This window comes from Balaenoptera ricei, chromosome 15, assembly GCF_028023285.1.
Source record: "Balaenoptera ricei isolate mBalRic1 chromosome 15, mBalRic1.hap2, whole genome shotgun sequence".
Lineage (NCBI taxonomy): Eukaryota > Metazoa > Chordata > Mammalia > Artiodactyla > Balaenopteridae > Balaenoptera > Balaenoptera ricei.
Genome location: NC_082653.1, coordinates 54,532,870 through 54,551,077, shown reverse-complemented (window position 1 = coordinate 54,551,077; position 18,208 = coordinate 54,532,870). Strand labels below are relative to the sequence as shown.

Sequence of the window (18,208 nt, the reverse complement as noted above, 5' to 3'; positions counted from 1 at the left end):
TTTTTTTTTTTTTTTTAATTTATTTATTTATTTATTTATTTTTATTTTTGGCTGTGTTGGGTCTTCGTTTCTGTGCGAGGGCTTTCTCTAGTTGCGGCGAGCGGGGGCCACTCTTCATCGCGGTGCACGGGCCTCTCACTATCGCGGCCTCTCTTGTTGCGGAGCACAGGCTCCAGACGTGCAGGCTCAGTAATTGTGGCTCACGGGCTTAGTTGCTCCGCGGCATGTGGGATCTTCCCAGACCAGGCCTCGAACCCGTGTCTCCTGCATTAGCAGGCAGATTCTCAACCACTGCGCCACCAGGGAAGCCCCCTTTTCTGGCTTTTTATTTACTGTTTTTCTGACGTGACAGGATGTTTCTCCAACAAGAGGTTGATTTCTTAAGTAGATTAACATTTCTTGCATTTATCCTATTGAAGTCCTATTTATACTGTCAGTTCTTTTAGCAAACTATTTTCACTTTTCAAAGATGGTCATAAGAGGAAAATTTTAGTATCTCAAATGCCAGTCTTTATTTAGGATGAGTGAATTTTGACTATACTGTTCTCCTGGCAGAAGTCAGTAATGCACTTAAAATGCTTCAACTAACAGGCATGGATTTTTTTTTTTAATTAATTAATTAATGTATTTATTTATTTACTTTTGGCTGTGTTGGGTCTTCATTTCTGTGTGAGGGCTTTCTCTAGTTGCGGCGAGCGGGGGCCACCCTTCATCGCGGTGCGCGGGCCTCTCACTATCGTGGCCTCTCTTGTTGCGGAGCACGGGCTCCAGACGCGCAGGCTCAGTAGTTGTGGCTCACGGGCCCAGTTGCTCTGCGGCATGTGGGATCTTCCCAGACCAGGGCTCGAACCCGTGTCCCCTGCATTAGCAGGCAGATTCTCAACCACTGCGCCACCAGGGAAGCCCGATAGGCATGGATTTATTAGTGCTTCCTCCACAGATGTTCTCACCTTTCCACTTGAATCAGAGGTTCAAGTGAGGGGGTTGAGGAAGAGGGAGTTAGGGGTTCTTAGAGTCTCTTGTCCCATCTCAAGGGACTCAATGAAAACCACCCAGTCTTTCTTATGCTAGGAACTTGGGCAGGTCTCAGCTTCTGACCTGAAGCTCGGAGAGGGTTGAGGCTTCTCCTGAGGACTGTGGGACTTTAAGCTTCATCACTGATACTTGTGTCACCTTAGAGCTGCCATTTAATCTGAAAGTTTGACTTGCTTTTCAGGGTGTGTCTGGCTTTTCTTCTGATTGCTCTGGTGGTTTGTCCTTAGAAATGCTACAAACGCACTTGCTAAATAATGTGGGGTCAAAATTTAATTCCATTTTTCCTCCTTGTAGATCAGACCCATTGGGTCTGTTGTGTCCAATTTCAAACCTCAAGATGAGTTGGTCACTAGGAAGGTACCTGCTTACTTCATCTCACTGGAGCTCTGTGCAATAAGACCAGCGTCTGAGTGCCCGTTCACTGTTTCATTCTCTCTAGTCTTGTTTACTCATAGATAACATGCCTAGTCCTAGTTTGCAGACTGATGGTTCCAGAGATTGTGCTTGTGCAGACCCATCATCACAGCCATTAGCACAACCACTCAAAGCACAGGTGGCTGTTGCTGGGTTGGTAGCTCTATTTTTATGTGCAGAGGTTAGCACTTTTACTGTTATTAGTGAATATTCTCTAGCTTTCTCTAAAGGAAAGAATCCTAAGTTAGTGTGATAGCCCAGTTTCTATATCCTTGACTTGACCCACTTTTTCTGAAGGTTATGCTATGAAACCTCTGAGTATTACATGGTAAAATATGTAAATCAACTCTTACCTTGCCAAGCCTATAAAATTCTCTCCATTATTACTGGTGTTCTGGAAACTGAATGTCATTTAGAAAAACCACAAAAGCCAGCTGGGGCAGATTTATGCAGGTTAGTGTGGTAGGCCAGTTATTCCAGAGTTGATGGCTTTTTTCATTTTCATGTGTTTTGCATTGGTGGTAAGAATTAAAAATCGGAAGAGTATGTTCCCCTTCCTTTAATCTCAAGTAGAATCTTGTTTTTAAAAGCCTGCTTTTGTGACTACTGCCCTTGTTCCAATGTGTCACAAGTTTTGTGTGGTTTAGTAGCCCTGGGTACAATCATTTATGAACAAATATAGGCTCCAAGGCTGCAAACATTTGTAGAAGCAGCAGATTTTTGAAGATGTTGCCTTTCTTTAGCCCTCGTAGCATCCCACGTTCTCAGTGGATTGACAGGTCATCGTTCTGGCTCAGGCTCTTGACGGACAGTGATGCTGCCGTGGTTGATAACGCTTCCAAGAGCCCTGATTCCCTGGGATCCACGTGGGGCCATTTGTACTGTGTAGTGAGAATGGGAGCACATCTACAGGTTTCCTCTGCCCTGAGCTAGTGGCAGAGTGTGTGTGTTTCAGTGTGGAAGGCTGGTGAATAAGAGTGGAAATAACCTGCAGTGCAGTGATTTTATTTGGAGGATGCTGATTTTGGTGGTGGTGGTTTGACTTGTTTCAAGAAAACATACTTTTAGGCTCAAGAGTTTGGGGTGGTCAATAGCATGTTTTGAAAAAAAATGGCAGGCCTGTTTCAAAGTCCAGTTAAACCAAACAGGTATTTGCATTCTGCTGGGGTGAGGTCTTTGATACTTTTGGGCATAGGCAGTGTGGATCATATCCTTTCTCTATGTTTTCTGCCAGTGCCTGGATCAAAGTGGAACAGCTCAAGCCATATCATGCACATAAGGAGGAAATGATAAAGATTAACAAGGGGAAACGATTCCAGCAAGCTGTGGATGCCGTAGAAGAGTTCCTCAGGAGAGCCAAAGGGAAAGACCAGGTGAGAGGCTCCACAATTCTCACTTTATGCCGACTCCAGACTAGTTATTTTTGCATAGTAACTGACAGATTAAATATCGCCCGAACCCGAAACTATTCTTAATGCAATGCCAGTGGAGAGAGAGCTACTTCAATTCTAAGGTATCAGCGTTTTGCTAATCAACTTGAAACTCCACGCATGTGGCTGACCTTTCTGGAATAGATTGTTGCTCTTAGGAAAGTCTCTTGGACCCAGGAGAAATATCTCAGCTTTTGAGTATAGCACAGGCCTTCTCCCTTTTATAGCATGGAGATTAGGAGCACGGCCTCTGGGCTATATCCACTCCCTGGATGTAAATCCAGTTTGGGGACTGTGGGCAAGTGACTTGAATTTCTTTTTCAATCCACTTCCGCAAATATAAGTGGAGTTGACAGCAGAGCCTACTTCATAGGGTTGTTGTGTGGGTAACACACGTAAAGCACTTATCACAGGGTGTGGCTCCTGTAAATCGTGGTAGTGATGGTGGCGGCTGTTGTGGTGGTTATCATTATTATTATTAAACTTTCAGACATCATCCCACAGTTCTGCTGATGACAAGAATCGGCGTAATTCCAGTGAGGAGAGAAGTAGGCCAAACTCAGGTGATGAGAAGCGCAAGCTTAGCCTGTCTGAAGGGAAGGTGAAGAAGAACATGGGAGAAGGAAAGAAGAGGGTGTCTTCAGGCTCTTCAGAGAGAGGCTCCAAGTCCCCTCTGAAAAGAGCCCAAGAGCAAAGTCCCCGGAAGCGGGGTCGGCCCCCAAAGGATGAGAAGGTTTGTTTTATCTCTGTAGCTTCTGGGGTTAGTGACTTTCTTTTGTATACCGGAGAGCTGAGCTCTACGGTATGCTTCAGCTCCCTGAATGGACATAGAGTCCTCTGCTATGTGCTGCCCTAAAGAATTCTGCAGACCAGGGGAGGGGCACGGCCTGGATGCACGGGTGGACCAGATGGTCGAGGGAGGAGAAGAGTCCACCTGAGCCAGCGTGCAAGGGCTGGCACTGGAAAGGGCTGAGCAGGAAAGAAGGGAAGGCCTTCCATACATGAAGGGCACAGCCCACCTGGGCTAGATGTTGGCATGCAGAGTCTCAGTACTGGTAGAAGAGCTGACAGGTAAAGATAGGTTGTCACCCGATTGTGAAGAGCCTTGAGGTCTACTTAAGCAGTGTTATACTATCATGGAGTCAGTAGGGGGCCGTGAAGGTGTTTGAGCTGGATGTGGAGGTGGCAGTGTGCGCCCAGCTGTGTGTTAGGGATCATGGCGGGCAGAGAAGAAAGGCTCAAAGCCAACGAGAAGGGTAACTTCAGGTGTGCGTTCATAAGGAGCTTTCCTTGGCGGGGGTGGGTGGTGGGTGGGATAGCAAATATTGAAAGGAACTGTGTGAGAGGCACTTCAGAGGAAGAGTTCATAAGATTTGGTAACTGGTTACATATAGGGGATGATGGAAAAAAGGGAAGGGAGATGATTTCAAGTCTGTGCCTGGGGAAATGATGATGCCTTTTTTCTGAGCAGAGGAGTAAGGAGAGGAGCTGGCTTACGGGGCAAGAGGACCAGTTCTGTTTTGAGTGTGATGCATTTGGAGTGATGTCTGGACTGCCAGGGAGGCTTCCAATAACATAGGATGGAAATGTAGCTGTGGAGGAGCGAATATCTAGAGAGGACGTTGGATCCATGAGACCAGATAGGGATTGTCTTCGGGGGAAGCAAGGAGAGAGAAGAGTGAAGGGCAGAAGTTGGCTTTGCAGAGAGAATGCACACAGCTCAGGGTTGGAAGAAGTGGGCAGAGCCGGCAAAGTAAAGTAAAGCAGAAATAATATACCTCTCACCTTCTTCCCAAAAAGATTTGTGTATGAGTCTTAGAAGCCAAGGGAGGAGAATTTGAGGTGAAGAGGGTAGTCTGTCAAAACACAGGGGAAGATTGTTAGAGCAGGATCAAGGGGTTAGAAGCCAGATGGCTGGCACAGACGGGTGATGAGGCTGTGATGAAACGCTGAATGTCAGATCAAAACTTGCAAGTTCAGACACCAGTGAGACCAGGCAGGGAAGGGAGAGAGTGCTCAAGCAGGAGGTTGGGCCGAGAGCATTAGGGGTGGCAGCGGCTGCTGTCTGGGGAGGCCAAGGCGCCCCCCTCAGGGTTACAGCCAACTTTTGCCAAATCGTCTGGTTTTTCTCAAGAGAAGCTGGAAATACAGATTTTTTTTTTTTAAGTGAAATGTTCCAGTTTTAAATGTTAGAAGCTAACTCAAATTTTTAAAACACTTTTAGGTCCAAAGGAACATCTCTCTGGACTAGATTCAGCCTGTCAGCTGCCACTGTGCAATCTCTGCGTTAGAGAAGGTCCTTCTCGCTGTTAGATGACCTAAGACAGAGAGTAGATGAGAGCAACTGTAGCGGTGGGGACAGCCCGGGTGACCATGAGTGCAGGGAACCTCCAGCCAAAGGTGGAAAAAGTTTAGAAATTGCCAGGAGCAGTGCGTGAAGAATTTTTCAGGGGGTATGATCTGATTTGATCCAATTGAATTCATTTCCTGGGGACCCACAGAAATCTGGGCTATCAGGTTTTATACTGTTCTCCAAATTCATGCTGTCTGGTATCTTAAGCCATGGATCTCACCAACTCCTGTGCTCGCCCTGGAGAGAAACAACTTCTTTTTGGATAAAGGGAAGTATAAAGGAGAGGTTAGGAGGAGGACCTAGAGTTTGAATCATGACTCCGTGACTTGTTACAGCTGTACAACCTTGGCCAACTACCTTTGCCTCAGTTTCCTTGTCTGGTCATTGAAAATAATAAAGCCTCTTAGGTTTAAGAATTAAATGAGTAACACAAGCCAAGTACTTAGTGCCTGCGACACTATACATTTGATGAACATTGTACATTTATTATTTTTTAGCAGTAGCCTGTTGTGCAGTGAGAGTGTGGTGGTTTTAGTGCAACCCCAGGGGCTGCTGCCAGGCTTACTTGTAGGGACTCCTCACAAAAGAGTGTGTGTTGCTATAGTAATTGTCATTTGGCTGGCGAGCTCCTCTCTGGAACAGCACAGTAGCCTAGCTTATAACTGGGCGGAGCCCCAGATGATTGCCGTTCTGGGCCATAATTCTCTGTCCCATGAGGATTAACTGAAAAGCCTGACCTTGATGGCAGGGGTGTCGATTCTGTGCGGGAAGGCGAAGGCTGGGTTTGTGTCTAGACTCTGTGTGGGAGCCGTGTGACGGGTGCACACTCACCCTCTCTCTGGGGCTCTTATTTCTGAGTCCTGAGCTGAGAACTGCAACTCTGGGCACGAACCATCCGGACAGGACAGAACTGTCCGTGGCTCTCCTAAGATCCAGACTTGTGCAGAGAGCAAGGAGCCAGGAGTCGAGGCCTTTGGTCAGTACTGGACAGAGAGCTGTGTTCTCGCCTTACTCCCTTCTGTTGTTGTGGCCTTAGACCAGTCACTAGGCTGGTGACCATTGACATTTAAATTAATTTACATTAAACCCAAATTAAAATCCAGTTTCTTAGTCACACTAGCAGGTGCTCCATAATGACATGTGACTTGTGGCTACTGCACTAGATACAGTGGAGTCAGAACGTGTCCGTCATGACAGAAACTTCTCTGAGACAGTACTGCACTGGGCCTCTTTTTTTTTTTTTTTTTTTTGAGCGTCTCCACTGCGGGCCAGGTGTCTAGGGATAAAGCTCTACAGCTGATCTGCTCTTGCCTCTCCACCACAGATTTGACCTCATGTCCCTCTCCCCGTTTGCTGTCTTCCAGCCTCGGTGGCCCTCCTTGCATTTCCCCTCGGCTGTCTAGTGGAGATCTCAACATGCCCCACTGAGCTCTTGACTCCCCCACCCAAATGGTTCCTACCTTCTGTCTGGGGAGAGAGCAGGCTCCTGGCTCCTGACCATCCTGGGTTCTAATTCTGGCTTTGTCACTTAGCAGCTGTAAAAAGTTGGGCAGATCTCCTCACTGCTCCATGTGGCTTTCTTAGTTTTTTTTGAGATATGGTGGATTCCTTCTGAAGCCAGTACTGTTGTCTTAATGTTCATTATTTGTCATAAGGAATTTTCTCTGTGACCTGCTGACCACACTACAGACCACAATTGGGCTTTCTCGTTACCTCCATCCTTATGAAATTTTGGCACAGGAACACATTTGTTACTTCCAGAACAGAGAAGAAGAAAGGCTCCCTCTGTGTTGACAAGAACTTGCCCTGTTTCTCCCGATGGACAGTCATCAGAGCCGTGCCTGGGGAGACCGTGGAGCCGGCAGGGCTGGTTCGGGGTGGAGTGTGACTCAAGGGAGCAAAACAGTGAAGAGGTGCTCCCCACGTTAGGCGGGAAGACACCTGCTCCTGAGGCGCCACAGCGCTTTGACCATCTGCCTTTCCCTCTGTAGGACCTCACCATCCCCGAGTCTAGTACTGTGAAGGGGATGATGGCCGGACCCATGGCCGCGTTTAAATGGCAGCCAACCGTGAGCGAGGTAATAACCTCTCCCGTGGGCCAGGAAAAGCCCAGCCTCGGAGCTGGTTTCCTGGCCTGACTGTGTGATGTGCTTTTCCTTTCCCCCACTTTTCTTGTGTATGAGGCTTTTTTTTTTTTTTTTAATTGCCAAACAGTACAGAAGTGAATGAGTTAAAAAGCACAGGTCTCCACCCTGGGGCATCCTGACTGTTAAGCTTGATGTAACTCACTCCAAACCCTTTGGCGCACCCACTTAACCATCATTTATATAATCACATACCCATGTTACAGTTTTTACTTTCGGGAGTAGTGTTGGTTTTCACAAAAGTGGGATCATTCTGCAGATTTTTTCCACTTGGTACTTTATAAACACCCTTTCACTGTTTATACAGCTTTGATGTTTGGTAGCTGCACACTACCTTATCCTTGGGGTGGATGCACTGTCCCCCTGTTGCTGGGCCTACTTAGGAAAAGCCCTTGACAGTCCTGCAGTTGTTGTCTCATTTCTGTTAATACTGATCCTCAGTGAGTCAAGACACTCAAGGGTCTGGCACCAGGCACAAGTGGGCCAAAATCCTAAGATCAGAAAAGTCTGAGAATTTGGTTTGGTCTGCTGGGTCATCCGAAGTGACTGGTGGATGATGGATTTAAAAAATAGTATGCTTTTTAAATATTATTCCAGTGTTTGGGAATAACTTATCCACCAACCTGGCAGAAACGTTCATTCTTTTCCACTTGAAACTTATCCACCAACCTGGCAGAAACGTTCATTCTTTTCCACTTGAAACCAGTTTTCCTCCAGGTAGAATGGGCATCATTTATGAAAGGCTTAGACCAGCAATGGGAGAAGAGTTTCCAGGCAGTTGTAAGAATGAGCCCAGCTCCCAGAGGTGTTTCAGCCAGAGGAGAAGCTGGTTATCAGGTAGAAGGAGGTGACCTTTGTTGGAAGATAACTTGTTTTATTAAGTCATTTTCTGGTTTCAGCCTGTTAAAGATGCAGACCCTCATTTCCATCACTTCCTGCTCAGCCAAACCGAGAAGGTAAGTTGTTCTTTGAGGTTCTTCATCCTTGGTCAGGAGCTGGCCTGAGGGGAGAGTCCTGCTCCTTTGGAACCTCACCCTAGTCTGAAAAGTTAGACTCTACCTGTACTGCTGCCCAGAGCAACTAGTTAAGTTTAAAAGTTACATAGAGGACCACTCGTGAATCAGGCACTGTTAAGATTAAAAATGAACCCAAAAAAGCTTTTAAAACTTAGTGGCTGTGTGGTTGAGACATTTGCGGTTGCCTTCAGAGTCTAGGATGGAAATGAAACCTCAGGAGATGTCGACCACGCACAAGGTAGCCAGTGCTGCTGGATGAAGGCAGTCTCCATGAGCCCTGAGAGTGTGGGAGGAGTTTCCCCAAGTGTCTACAGGGCTATCGGTTAGGCTGAGCCCTGATAGGATCTGCTGCTGGTATGTGGCCTTGGAGTTGGACAGATCTGTATTCCAGGCCCAGTTATACTGACCAGGTCTGTAATTCTGGGCACATGACTTAACACCTCTGATTTTCAACGTCATGATCAGCAAAAGCATCTTGTAGAGCTGCGTGAGAGCTGAATGAAGTGACGCAAGTTAACTTTTCATGTGTGGTTTGGAATTCAGTAAGGTTGGAAACCAAATAAGTTTTTGTTTTTTTTTTTCCCAAATAAGTTTTTGATGTTAACTTCCCGCTTTGGACCTAACCTTAATAGGGAAATCGTAATGAAGACCGGTTAAATGTTCAGTTTAATAAGTGGTTTTCTCACTTCTTCTTTATTAGCCAGCTGTCTGTTACCAGGCAATCACAAAGAAATTGAAAATATGTGAAGAGGTACGTAGGTTCCATGCCTCCTCATTTTTATTTTCATCAGGGCCTCACATGGACAGGCTGACCTGACGACTTGTGCTTCCTTCCCCTAGGAGACTGGGTCCACCTCCATCCAGGCAGCAGACAGCACGGCTGTGAATGGCAGCATCACACCCACAGACAAAAAGTAGGACCTTTGATGAAGAGGCTTCCTGTGCCTCTGGTTCTGCTGGGGCCAGAGGGTGACCTCAAGGTGGCTTGTTAAGGGTTGTGTCCCAACCGTTGCTGGGACTAAATGGAAAGAGAAAGGGAAAGTTGTAATTCTTACGACTTGCCTAGGAGTAATTTGACTTGTGGGAGACAGAAGCTGCCCTATAAATGTACTGTGGATTTGGCTTCGTGCTCACTGGTGAGTCTCCAAGCAGGGAACACTTGGATCAGTGCTTCTCAGACTTTCCTGTGCCTCAGAATCACCTTGGGGAATTCCCTGGCGGTCCAGTGGTTAGGACTCCGAGCTCTCACTGCCAAGGGCCCAGGTTTGATCCCTAGTAGGGGAAGTAAGATCCCACAAGCCTTGCAGCATGGCCAAAAAAATAAATAAATAAAACAGCTAACTTAAAAAAAAAAAAAAAGAAACACCTGGAAGGCCGCTCGTAAAGCACCGATTGCTTGACTCCACCCCTAGGGTTTCTTGATCAGTAGTTCTGGGGTGGACAGATTCCCAGATAGCTGCTGGTGCTCATCAGGAGACCACACTCTCAGAACCACTGTCCTTGGTCCTGGTGGGGGCAAAAGATGAAGGCAGCGCGTTGTCCTGCCTTCCCTGGCTCTCCCTGCTGTCACCTCCCTGTCCGTCCTGCGCACCTGCCTGCTGCCCTCCGCCTCAGCCAGACAGGTGGGGGGCTTGACTGTGGTCCCCAGGCCTTAGCTTGCATCCACACTCGCCTTTCCCTCGATTCTCACAGCCAGTTTTGTTGATGGAAAGGGTTCTTGAAGAAGGAGCATTCTCTTGAAGTACGTAGCTAAGTCTGAATCTCCCATCTGAGTCTTCTGTAGGGTTCTTTCTCAGACTGAAAACAGTGTCTTTTACATTATTCATCACTTTTTGTACTGTTGAAGTCACTTGTTCTGTCAATTATACTTAGTGAACTTCTGTAGTGGAATGAAGGAGCTAGAGGCATGTTATATGCTAATAAAAAGAGGAATGGGTATTGCCCATTAAATTAATGAGGATTTTGTTGGCTTTTTAAAAAAATCCAACTCTAGGCCAAGGACAGAGTCCAGTGTTTTCTCCCATCCGTCAAACCCTTTGTTAACATGAGTGTAAAGCCAACTGCAGAGCCGACCAGCTGCATCGTACCCAGTCCACCTGGTCCACATTGTCCATCTTGCCTCAAGGACACCATGAGGGGCTGTCAGCTGCTGTGTTTAAAATGCATAAACTTGGGCTTCCCTGGTGGCGCAGTGGTTGAGAGTCCACCTGCCAGTGCAGGGCACACGGGTTCGAGCCCTGGTCTGGGAAGATCCCACGTGCCGCGGAGCAACTGGGCCCGTGAGCCACAACTGCTGAGCCTGCGCGTCTGGAGCCTGTGCTCCGCAACAGGAGAGGCCGCGATAGTGAGAGGCCCGCGCACCGCGATGAAGAGTGGCCCCTGCTTGCCGCAATTGGAGAAAGCCCTCGCACAGAAACGAAGACCCAACACAGCCATAAATAAATAAATAAATAAATAAAAGCTTAAAAAAAAAAAAATGCATAAACTTTATCCCCAGGTCTTCTCGGTGTCCTGGAACACCAAGAAAAGGAAAGAGAATTAGTCTGTCATGATTTAGAATCATAGGGAAAACTTGTACTACCCAGATAGCTGTGAATGACAAAAGATACCTCCTTGTTTTTAAGCTTTGGCTTGAAACTTAGTGGTCAAGGGTGCCATTTGGTGAGGAAGGTGGTGGGTTCCATTTTCAGCATTTGATTCAAATGACTTAGAGCAGGCTGGGACAGAGTATGAGAGTGCATATTCCAGCAAGGATAGGGGAACCTCTGAGCCAATTTGCAAAGGTGGCTGCAGATATGACTTCCAGGAGACTGAAAATACTGAAAGGATAAGACAGGTCAAAGTGGAGAAGCTGCAGAGGATCCTAGAGCTGAGAGAAACACAAGCTGAAAACAAGAACATGAGGTAATAAATGAAAGAGGGCTTCCCTGGTGGCGCAGTGGTTAAGAATCCGCCTGCCAATGCAGGGGACATGGGTTCGAGCCCTGGTCCGGGAAGATCCCACATGCTGTGGAGCAGCTGAGCCCGTGCGCCTTAGAGCCTGCGAGCCACAACTGCTGAGCCCACGTGCCGCAACTACTGAAGCCCGCGCCCTCTAGGGCCCACGTGCTGCAACTACTGAGCCCATGTGCTGCAACTACTGAAGCCCACGTGCTGCAACTACTGAAGCCCACGTGCTGCAACTACTGAAGCCCACGTGCTGCAACTACTGAAGCCCACGTGCTGCAACTACTGAAGCCCACGCACCTAGAGCCCATGCTCCACAACAAGAGAAGCCACCGCAATGAGAATCCCGCACTGCAACAAAGAGTAGCCCTGGCTCGCAGCAACTAGGGAAAGCCCACGTGCAGCAACGAAGACCCAACGCGGCCAAAAAATTAATTAATTAAATGAAGAAAGAGGTATTGTTTAGCCATGTCTCATGCAAGGAGAGTTACAGAAGTGCAAGAACCAAGAAGAGACATTTGGGCAAGGTAAAATCATCTATAAAAGCATGTAGCAGCTCATAGCCCCCAAGTTCTAGGGGTTGTAGGAAGGAGCAAGCTGTAGGAAGTGAAGGTAAGCCAAACATACTGTCCACCTGAGTGCTTCAGTCACAGAAGGATCATGATGGGCCTGCAGTTAGAAGGCGTGGTGGAGAGAAGGACGGGCCAGGGTAGAGCAGCAACGGGGGGAAAGAGGTTCAGGAGAAGAATCCATGCACTGAAAAAGATTGGTTCCAAAGCTCAGGTGAGGCTTTGAAGAAGCGGGGCAAGCCCTGTCCCTGCTGACGGCAAGAGGAGTGCAAAGGTGGTGCAGGGCGTGGAGCTGGAAGGGGAGGTGAGCACCAGGATGCCGACTCCTGCAGTCGAGGAAGGTGGCTGGCTCCGCACTTATTGCTCCTGTTACTTGTCATGGATCCCAAGGTGCTTTAAATTGGCATCTCAAGGCCTAGGACTCGAGGTGGCTGATCGGGAACTGTTGCAGGATCTGAAGATAAATGTCTGCCTTCTCACTGTAATGGAATTGTAAGCTCAGACCTTCTATCAAAGCAACAAGGAAATGATTTGGAAGATTTGCCATAAACCGTATGAGTCATACTTCTTGCAGTGGCAGTTGAGGATTTAAAAATGCCTGTTTAAACTTATGAACAGTTTTGAACAGTGGCATAATAAGAAAAGGCACACTTTGCCTGCACTACCTCTGGCTCTGCAGTGGTGGTGTCAGCACACCACAGAGCAGTGTTCCTGTGGTCTGAGGTGAGGCTCCCCAGGTTTATGAGGAAGCGGAGCCTGTGTGGCATTCAGGATCTCACCCTGTCCTCCCCCACCCCACCCCCCACCTTGAACTGATCAGTCTCTCTCTTTTTCAGGATAGGATTTTTGGGCCTTGGCCTCATGGGAAGTGGCATCGTCTCCAACTTGCTAAAAATGGGTCACACGGTGACTGTCTGGAACCGGACTGCAGAGAAAGTAAGCATTCATAGTGGTGCTTGTTGGGTGGGGTGGGACAGAGCCTTGACCCTTGGGGTAACTGAGGATAGGAATCTCGCTCCTGTGCTCTCTTCATCGTTCTGCATGCCATGGAGTAGAAGCCAAGCTCTTAGTTCAGGCAGGTGGGGATGTAGATATACCAGTGTAGGATGTTATCATAAAAACTAAACGTTTAAAACACCCAGGGGTATAAAATGAAGTGGAAATTTTCCTCTCTCTGCCAGTACCTGAAATAAGTAATAGGAAAAAAACCTGTCAGGTTTTTCCATGCACATGCAAGAGTTTGTGTGTGTGTGTGTGTGTGTGTGTGTGTGTGTGTGTGTGTGTGTAATGAATTCATTGATATGGAGAGTGTGTTATCAACAGATCTCCTTCGTCCTTGTTAATGGCTGCACTATGTTCTGTGTTTGGATTGTATTAACAGCACCGTGCCGTAGAACATTCTGTGGTGAAGGAGATGTCCTATATCTGCACTGGCCTGTGTGGTAGCCACTGGCCACATGTGGCTCTTGAACACTTGATTCATGGCTAGTAGACTGAAGAATTTTAAATTTTGTTTCACTTAAAAATAAGCAGTCTCCTGTGGCTAGTGGCTACCATATGGGACAGGACAGGTTTAGAAGTTCTTAACCTAAGGTGGTCCATGGATTCAAGGGGTCTGTGCATGCCCTGAAATGGAATTCCAAGTCTTTTGTAATGGAGAGAGGCCATGGCTCCCATCAAGTTCCCATCCAGGAAAAGGTAAAGAACCATAGTCTAGGACTTACCTGGTTGTGCAGTGGTTAAGAAACCACCTGCCAACGCAAGGGACATGGGTTTGATCCCTGGTCCGGGAAGATCCCACATGCCTCGGAGCAACTAAGCCCATGCGCCACAACTACTGAGCCTGTGCTCTAGAGCCCACGAGCCACAACTACTGAAGCCCGCACGCCTAGAGCCCGTGCTCTGCAACAAGGGAAGCTACCACAATGAGAAGCCCGTGCACCACAAAGAGTAACCCCCACTCGACGCAACTAGAGAAAGCCCATGCGCAACAATGAAGACCCAACACAGCCAAATAAAATAATAAATAAATAAGTAAAATTAAAGAAAATAAAGAACCATTGTCTAAGTACCAGAAAACTAAAGCACTGTACTTGCCAGGAACAAAGAGACCAAGAAAGAACCAGCCTCTTGAGGAACAAGGTGTGGCTAAGCATGTATTTGTGAAATGATGGGGTGAGCATCCTGTGTGTGCAGCAAGGTGAGAGCTGGAATGAAGGGAGGTAGTAGAGCTGGTGGATTTGAATTAACAAAAATGTTCTAGGCAAAGTAAGAAGTTCACTTTGTTAAAACAGTCCTTTTCAAGAATAATAAGGAACTGGTTGGAGAGTTGAGGGAGCCTGGGAGAAAGGAGACTGAAGGCCATGCTAAGAGATGTGGGCTTCAGGTGCTGGGCATTGGGTAGGTGCTGCGGGGCCCTGAGTCAGGAGTGAGATCTCAGGGGCCCTGTCGGCAGATATTTCTGATTCAAGGCCAGGGTAACCAGGAAATCTAGACATGCATACTTGCAGAACATCGGTAGAATTTAAGGGTTTGCATTATAAGTATGTTCCCATTTGATAGAAGTGCCTCCGGTCATCCTGTTTTCTTGATTGGAAAGCTTAATTGTTATAAACATGGCCATTCTTTCCAGATTAATTTATGGGAAGACAGTAGAGCAAAGCAATTATGAACTTGGGCTTGGAATCAGACAGCTCTGCTGCTTACCGTCCTATTTCTTTCAAAAGGAAAAATCAGAAGAAAACAAAATTAAATATTAACATAGATCTTTTAAGTCTATCTTTTTAAGTCACCAAAGAAAAAGGTGAATTTTTTTTTAATAAATTTATTTATTTACTTATTTTTTATTTTGGCTGCATTGGGTCTTCATTGTTGCACACAGGCTTTCTTTTAGTTGCGGCAAGCGGGGACTACTCTTCGTTGCGGTGTGCAGGCTTCTCATTGCGGTGGCTTCTCTTGTTGCCGGACCACAGGCTCTAGGCGCACGGGCTTCAGTAGTTGTGGCTCACGTGCTCTAGAGCTCAGGCTCAGTAGTTGTGGCGCATGGGCTTAGTTGCTCCATGGTATGGAGGATCTTCCCGGACCAGGGCTCGGACCCATGTCCCCTACATTGGCAGGCAGATTCTTTTTTTTATTATTTATTTATTTATTTTTGGCTGAGTTGGGTCTTTGTTGCTGCATACAGGCTTTCTCTAGTTATGGCGAACAGGGGCTACTCTTCGTTGTGGTGCGCGGGCTTCTCATTGCAGTGGCTTCTCTTGTTGCGGAGCACGGGCTCTAGGCATACAGGCTTCAGTAGTTGTGGCTCGCAGGCCCTAGAGCGCAGGTGTAGTAGTTGTGGTGCACGGGCTTAGTTGCTCCGTGGCATGTGGGATCTTCCCCAACCAGGGCTTGAACCCCTGTCTCCTACATTGGCAAGAGGATTCTTAACCACTGCACCACCAGGGAAGCCCAAGATGAATTTTTTTTTAATTAATTTTTATTGGAGTATAGTTGTTTTACAATGTTGTATTAGTTTCTGCTGTACAGCAAAGTGAATTAGCTGTATGTATACATATATCCTCTATTTTTGGATTTCTTTCCCATTTAGGTCACCACAGAGCATTGAGTATAGTTCCCTGTGCTATACAGTAGGTTCTTATTAGCTGTTTGTTTTATACATAGTAGTGTATATATGTCAGTCCCATTCTCCCAATTCATCCCAGCACCCCCATGAATAGTTTTTGATAATACTCCTCACAACAACAACAACAACAACAACAAAAATGAAAGGTACGCCAACTAGTTTATTTTTTATTTTTTGGAATTTAAAAATTTTTTATTTCTAAAAATTTCCCACTACCCTAACAATTTTTGTGTATTTTTCCCTAGTTTTTGTGGGGGGTTTTGGGGGTTTTGTTTGTTTGGTTTTGGTTTTTTTGAAGTATAGTTGATTTACATTAGTACATTAGTTTCAGGTGTACAGCATAGTGATTCAGTATTTTTATGGGTTATATTTCATTTAAGTTATTATAAAATGATGGCTATATTTTTCTATGCTGCACAATATATCCTTGTAGCTTATTTAGTTTATATATAGCAGTTTGTACTGTCCCCTACTCCTATTTTGCCCCTCTCCAATTCCCTCTCCTCACTGGTAACCACTAGTTTGTTCTATGAGTCTTGTTTCTTTTATTTATATTCATTTATTTGTTTGTTTTTTAGGTTGCACATATAAGTGATAGTGTAGCGTATTTGTCTTTCTCTGACTTATTTCACTAAGCATAATAATACCCTCTAGGTCCACCCATGTTGTTGCAAATGGCAGAATTTCATTCTTTTTATGGCTGACTAATACTCCTCTATGTCTGTGTCTCTGTGTGTACATCTTTTTTTTTTTTTTTTTAATCAGTCATCAGTTTTATACACATCAGTGTATACATGTCAATCCCAATCACCCAATTCAGCACACCACCATCCCCACCCCACCGCGGTTTTCCCCCCTTGGTGTCCATACGTTTGTTCTCTACATCTGTGTCTCAACTTCTGCCCTGCAAAGCGGTTTGTACCACATCTTCTTTATTCATTCATCTGTTGATGGACACTTAGGTTGCTTCCATATTTTGGCTGTTGTAATGCTGCTATGAACATTTGGGGTGTGTGTATCTTTTCGAATTAGTGTTTTTGTTTTCTTTAGGTATAAAACCAGGAGTGGAATTTCTTGTTAAAGAAATAGTATAGTAATGATTTAAAGATTTTTAAGTAGCTCACAAAGAGGAAACAATGAATAAACAGAGGTATTAAAGAGATTCAGTAATCAGGAGTAATCAAAATATATCAAGCAGAAAGTTGCCATTTTTGTCTTGTTAAATCATCTAGTAGGACAAATTCTTAATGTATTTTTGTGTACTTATTTGTTGTTTTTAAAAAATGTGCTCTGTGTTGGTGATTTGAGACTTTGCCAGAGATCATTATAAATGGACACAGCCCTATTCGAAAGCCATTTGTCTACATTTTTTAAAACCATTTTCGGAGCCTGTTATATTCTACTTACAGAGATCTAAATTCAAAAAATAGAAGAGATGTATATTTGTTGGGGTCATTTATAATTAAAATCAGGCCAGATATTGAACTGCAGGAGAGCCATTAGGTAAATTCAGGTATATCTCTCAGTGGAGTATCCTGCAGCCATGCATTATAAACAATAATTATGAAAGTCTATAATATTGATAGATGTAATCATATAAAATATTAAAAGTTAGATGCAAAATAATAGGTCCAAATTATTCTAAATACTTTTTTTAATGCCTTTAGAAAAAGGAAATACAGCAAAATGTTAATGATGTATTTTTGTTATGAGATGTTCTGGGTGATTTTAATTTTCAGAAAAGAAAAGTTAGTGCTTATAGACCGCCCCCAGAAACAATTCAGTAAGGAATGGCAACCTGTTAGCCCCAACCCTGCTTCCCCAGCTCACAGGGCACTGTGTAGATTTCACCACAGCCAAGATAGCGACAGCCACAAAGAGCTGCAGACAAGTACTATTCACATCCTGTTCTTCATTCAGGAAACCTTCAGCAGACGTTTGTTTTGTGCTTCCTGTGAAGTAGAACATGGAACATCCTCCTAGGCAAGACTGGGGACTTCCCTGGCAGTCCAGTGGTTAAGACTCTGCGCTTCCACTGCAGGGGCGCGGGTTCAATCCCTGGTCAGGGAACTAAGATCTCACATGAGCGCGGCCAAAAAAAAAAAAAAACACAAGACTGTGCTTTAGCGGCTCCCGTCCACTTCCCTGAGCAGTCAGACTACCCGCTGGGGTCCCCGGCTCACAGTCTCAGCCTCCTGCCTTGGAAGGCCACTCAGGAGGACTGGGCACTGCATCTCTGGCCTGGCTGGTGTGTGTGTTGTGCACTGCCTGCAGCTCACATTAGGATCTGTGACTTTTGCAGTGTGATTTGTTCATCCAGGAGGGGGCCCGCCTAGGAAGAACCCCCGCTGAAGTCGTTTCAACTTGTGACATCACGTTTGCCTGCGTGTCGGATCCAAAGGCAGCCAAGGACGTAAGGATCCCCTCCCTCCCCTCAGCGTCTCAGGTTGTGGCTGGGAAAACTGGCTGGCCTCCTCCCCTTCTCCCCTGAGCACTGAGTGAGTGTCTGCATTGGGGGAGGGGTGGGCGGTGGATTTCCTATTTGGGGGCCATCTCCCATTGTGAAGGGTGTTTGCATGGATTGAATACAGACTTCCTTTAATTCAGAACAAAGAATGAAACTGACTAGGGTCCCTGAGGTCTGTGCTGAAACGTGAAATGGTTCCTCACAGGCTC

At 46.0% G+C, this 18,208-nt stretch overlaps 1 protein-coding gene across 3 annotated transcripts in view; it reads left to right on the top strand.

Annotated features, from left to right (window-relative positions):
- GLYR1 (glyoxylate reductase 1 homolog) overlaps positions 1 to 18,208 on the top strand; it is a 37,161-nt gene that overhangs the window by 10,480 nt on the left and 8,473 nt on the right. Inside the window, exons 4-11 of one of the 3 annotated variants that reach the window (XM_059896105.1) lie at positions 2,684 to 2,822; positions 3,370 to 3,612; positions 7,224 to 7,310; positions 8,276 to 8,332; positions 9,093 to 9,143; positions 9,233 to 9,306; positions 12,744 to 12,843; positions 17,853 to 17,945. In XM_059896105.1, the coding sequence (XP_059752088.1) occupies positions 2,684 to 2,822; positions 3,370 to 3,612; positions 7,224 to 7,310; positions 8,276 to 8,332; positions 9,093 to 9,143; positions 9,233 to 9,306; positions 12,744 to 12,843; positions 17,853 to 17,945 (844 nt within the window). Of the gene's footprint in view, positions 1 to 2,683; positions 2,823 to 3,369; positions 3,613 to 7,223; positions 7,311 to 8,275; positions 8,333 to 9,092; positions 9,144 to 9,232; positions 9,307 to 12,743; positions 12,844 to 17,834; positions 17,948 to 18,208 lie in introns of all 3 variants that reach the window. The other 2 variants (XM_059896103.1, XM_059896104.1) reach the window with 2 other exon arrangements.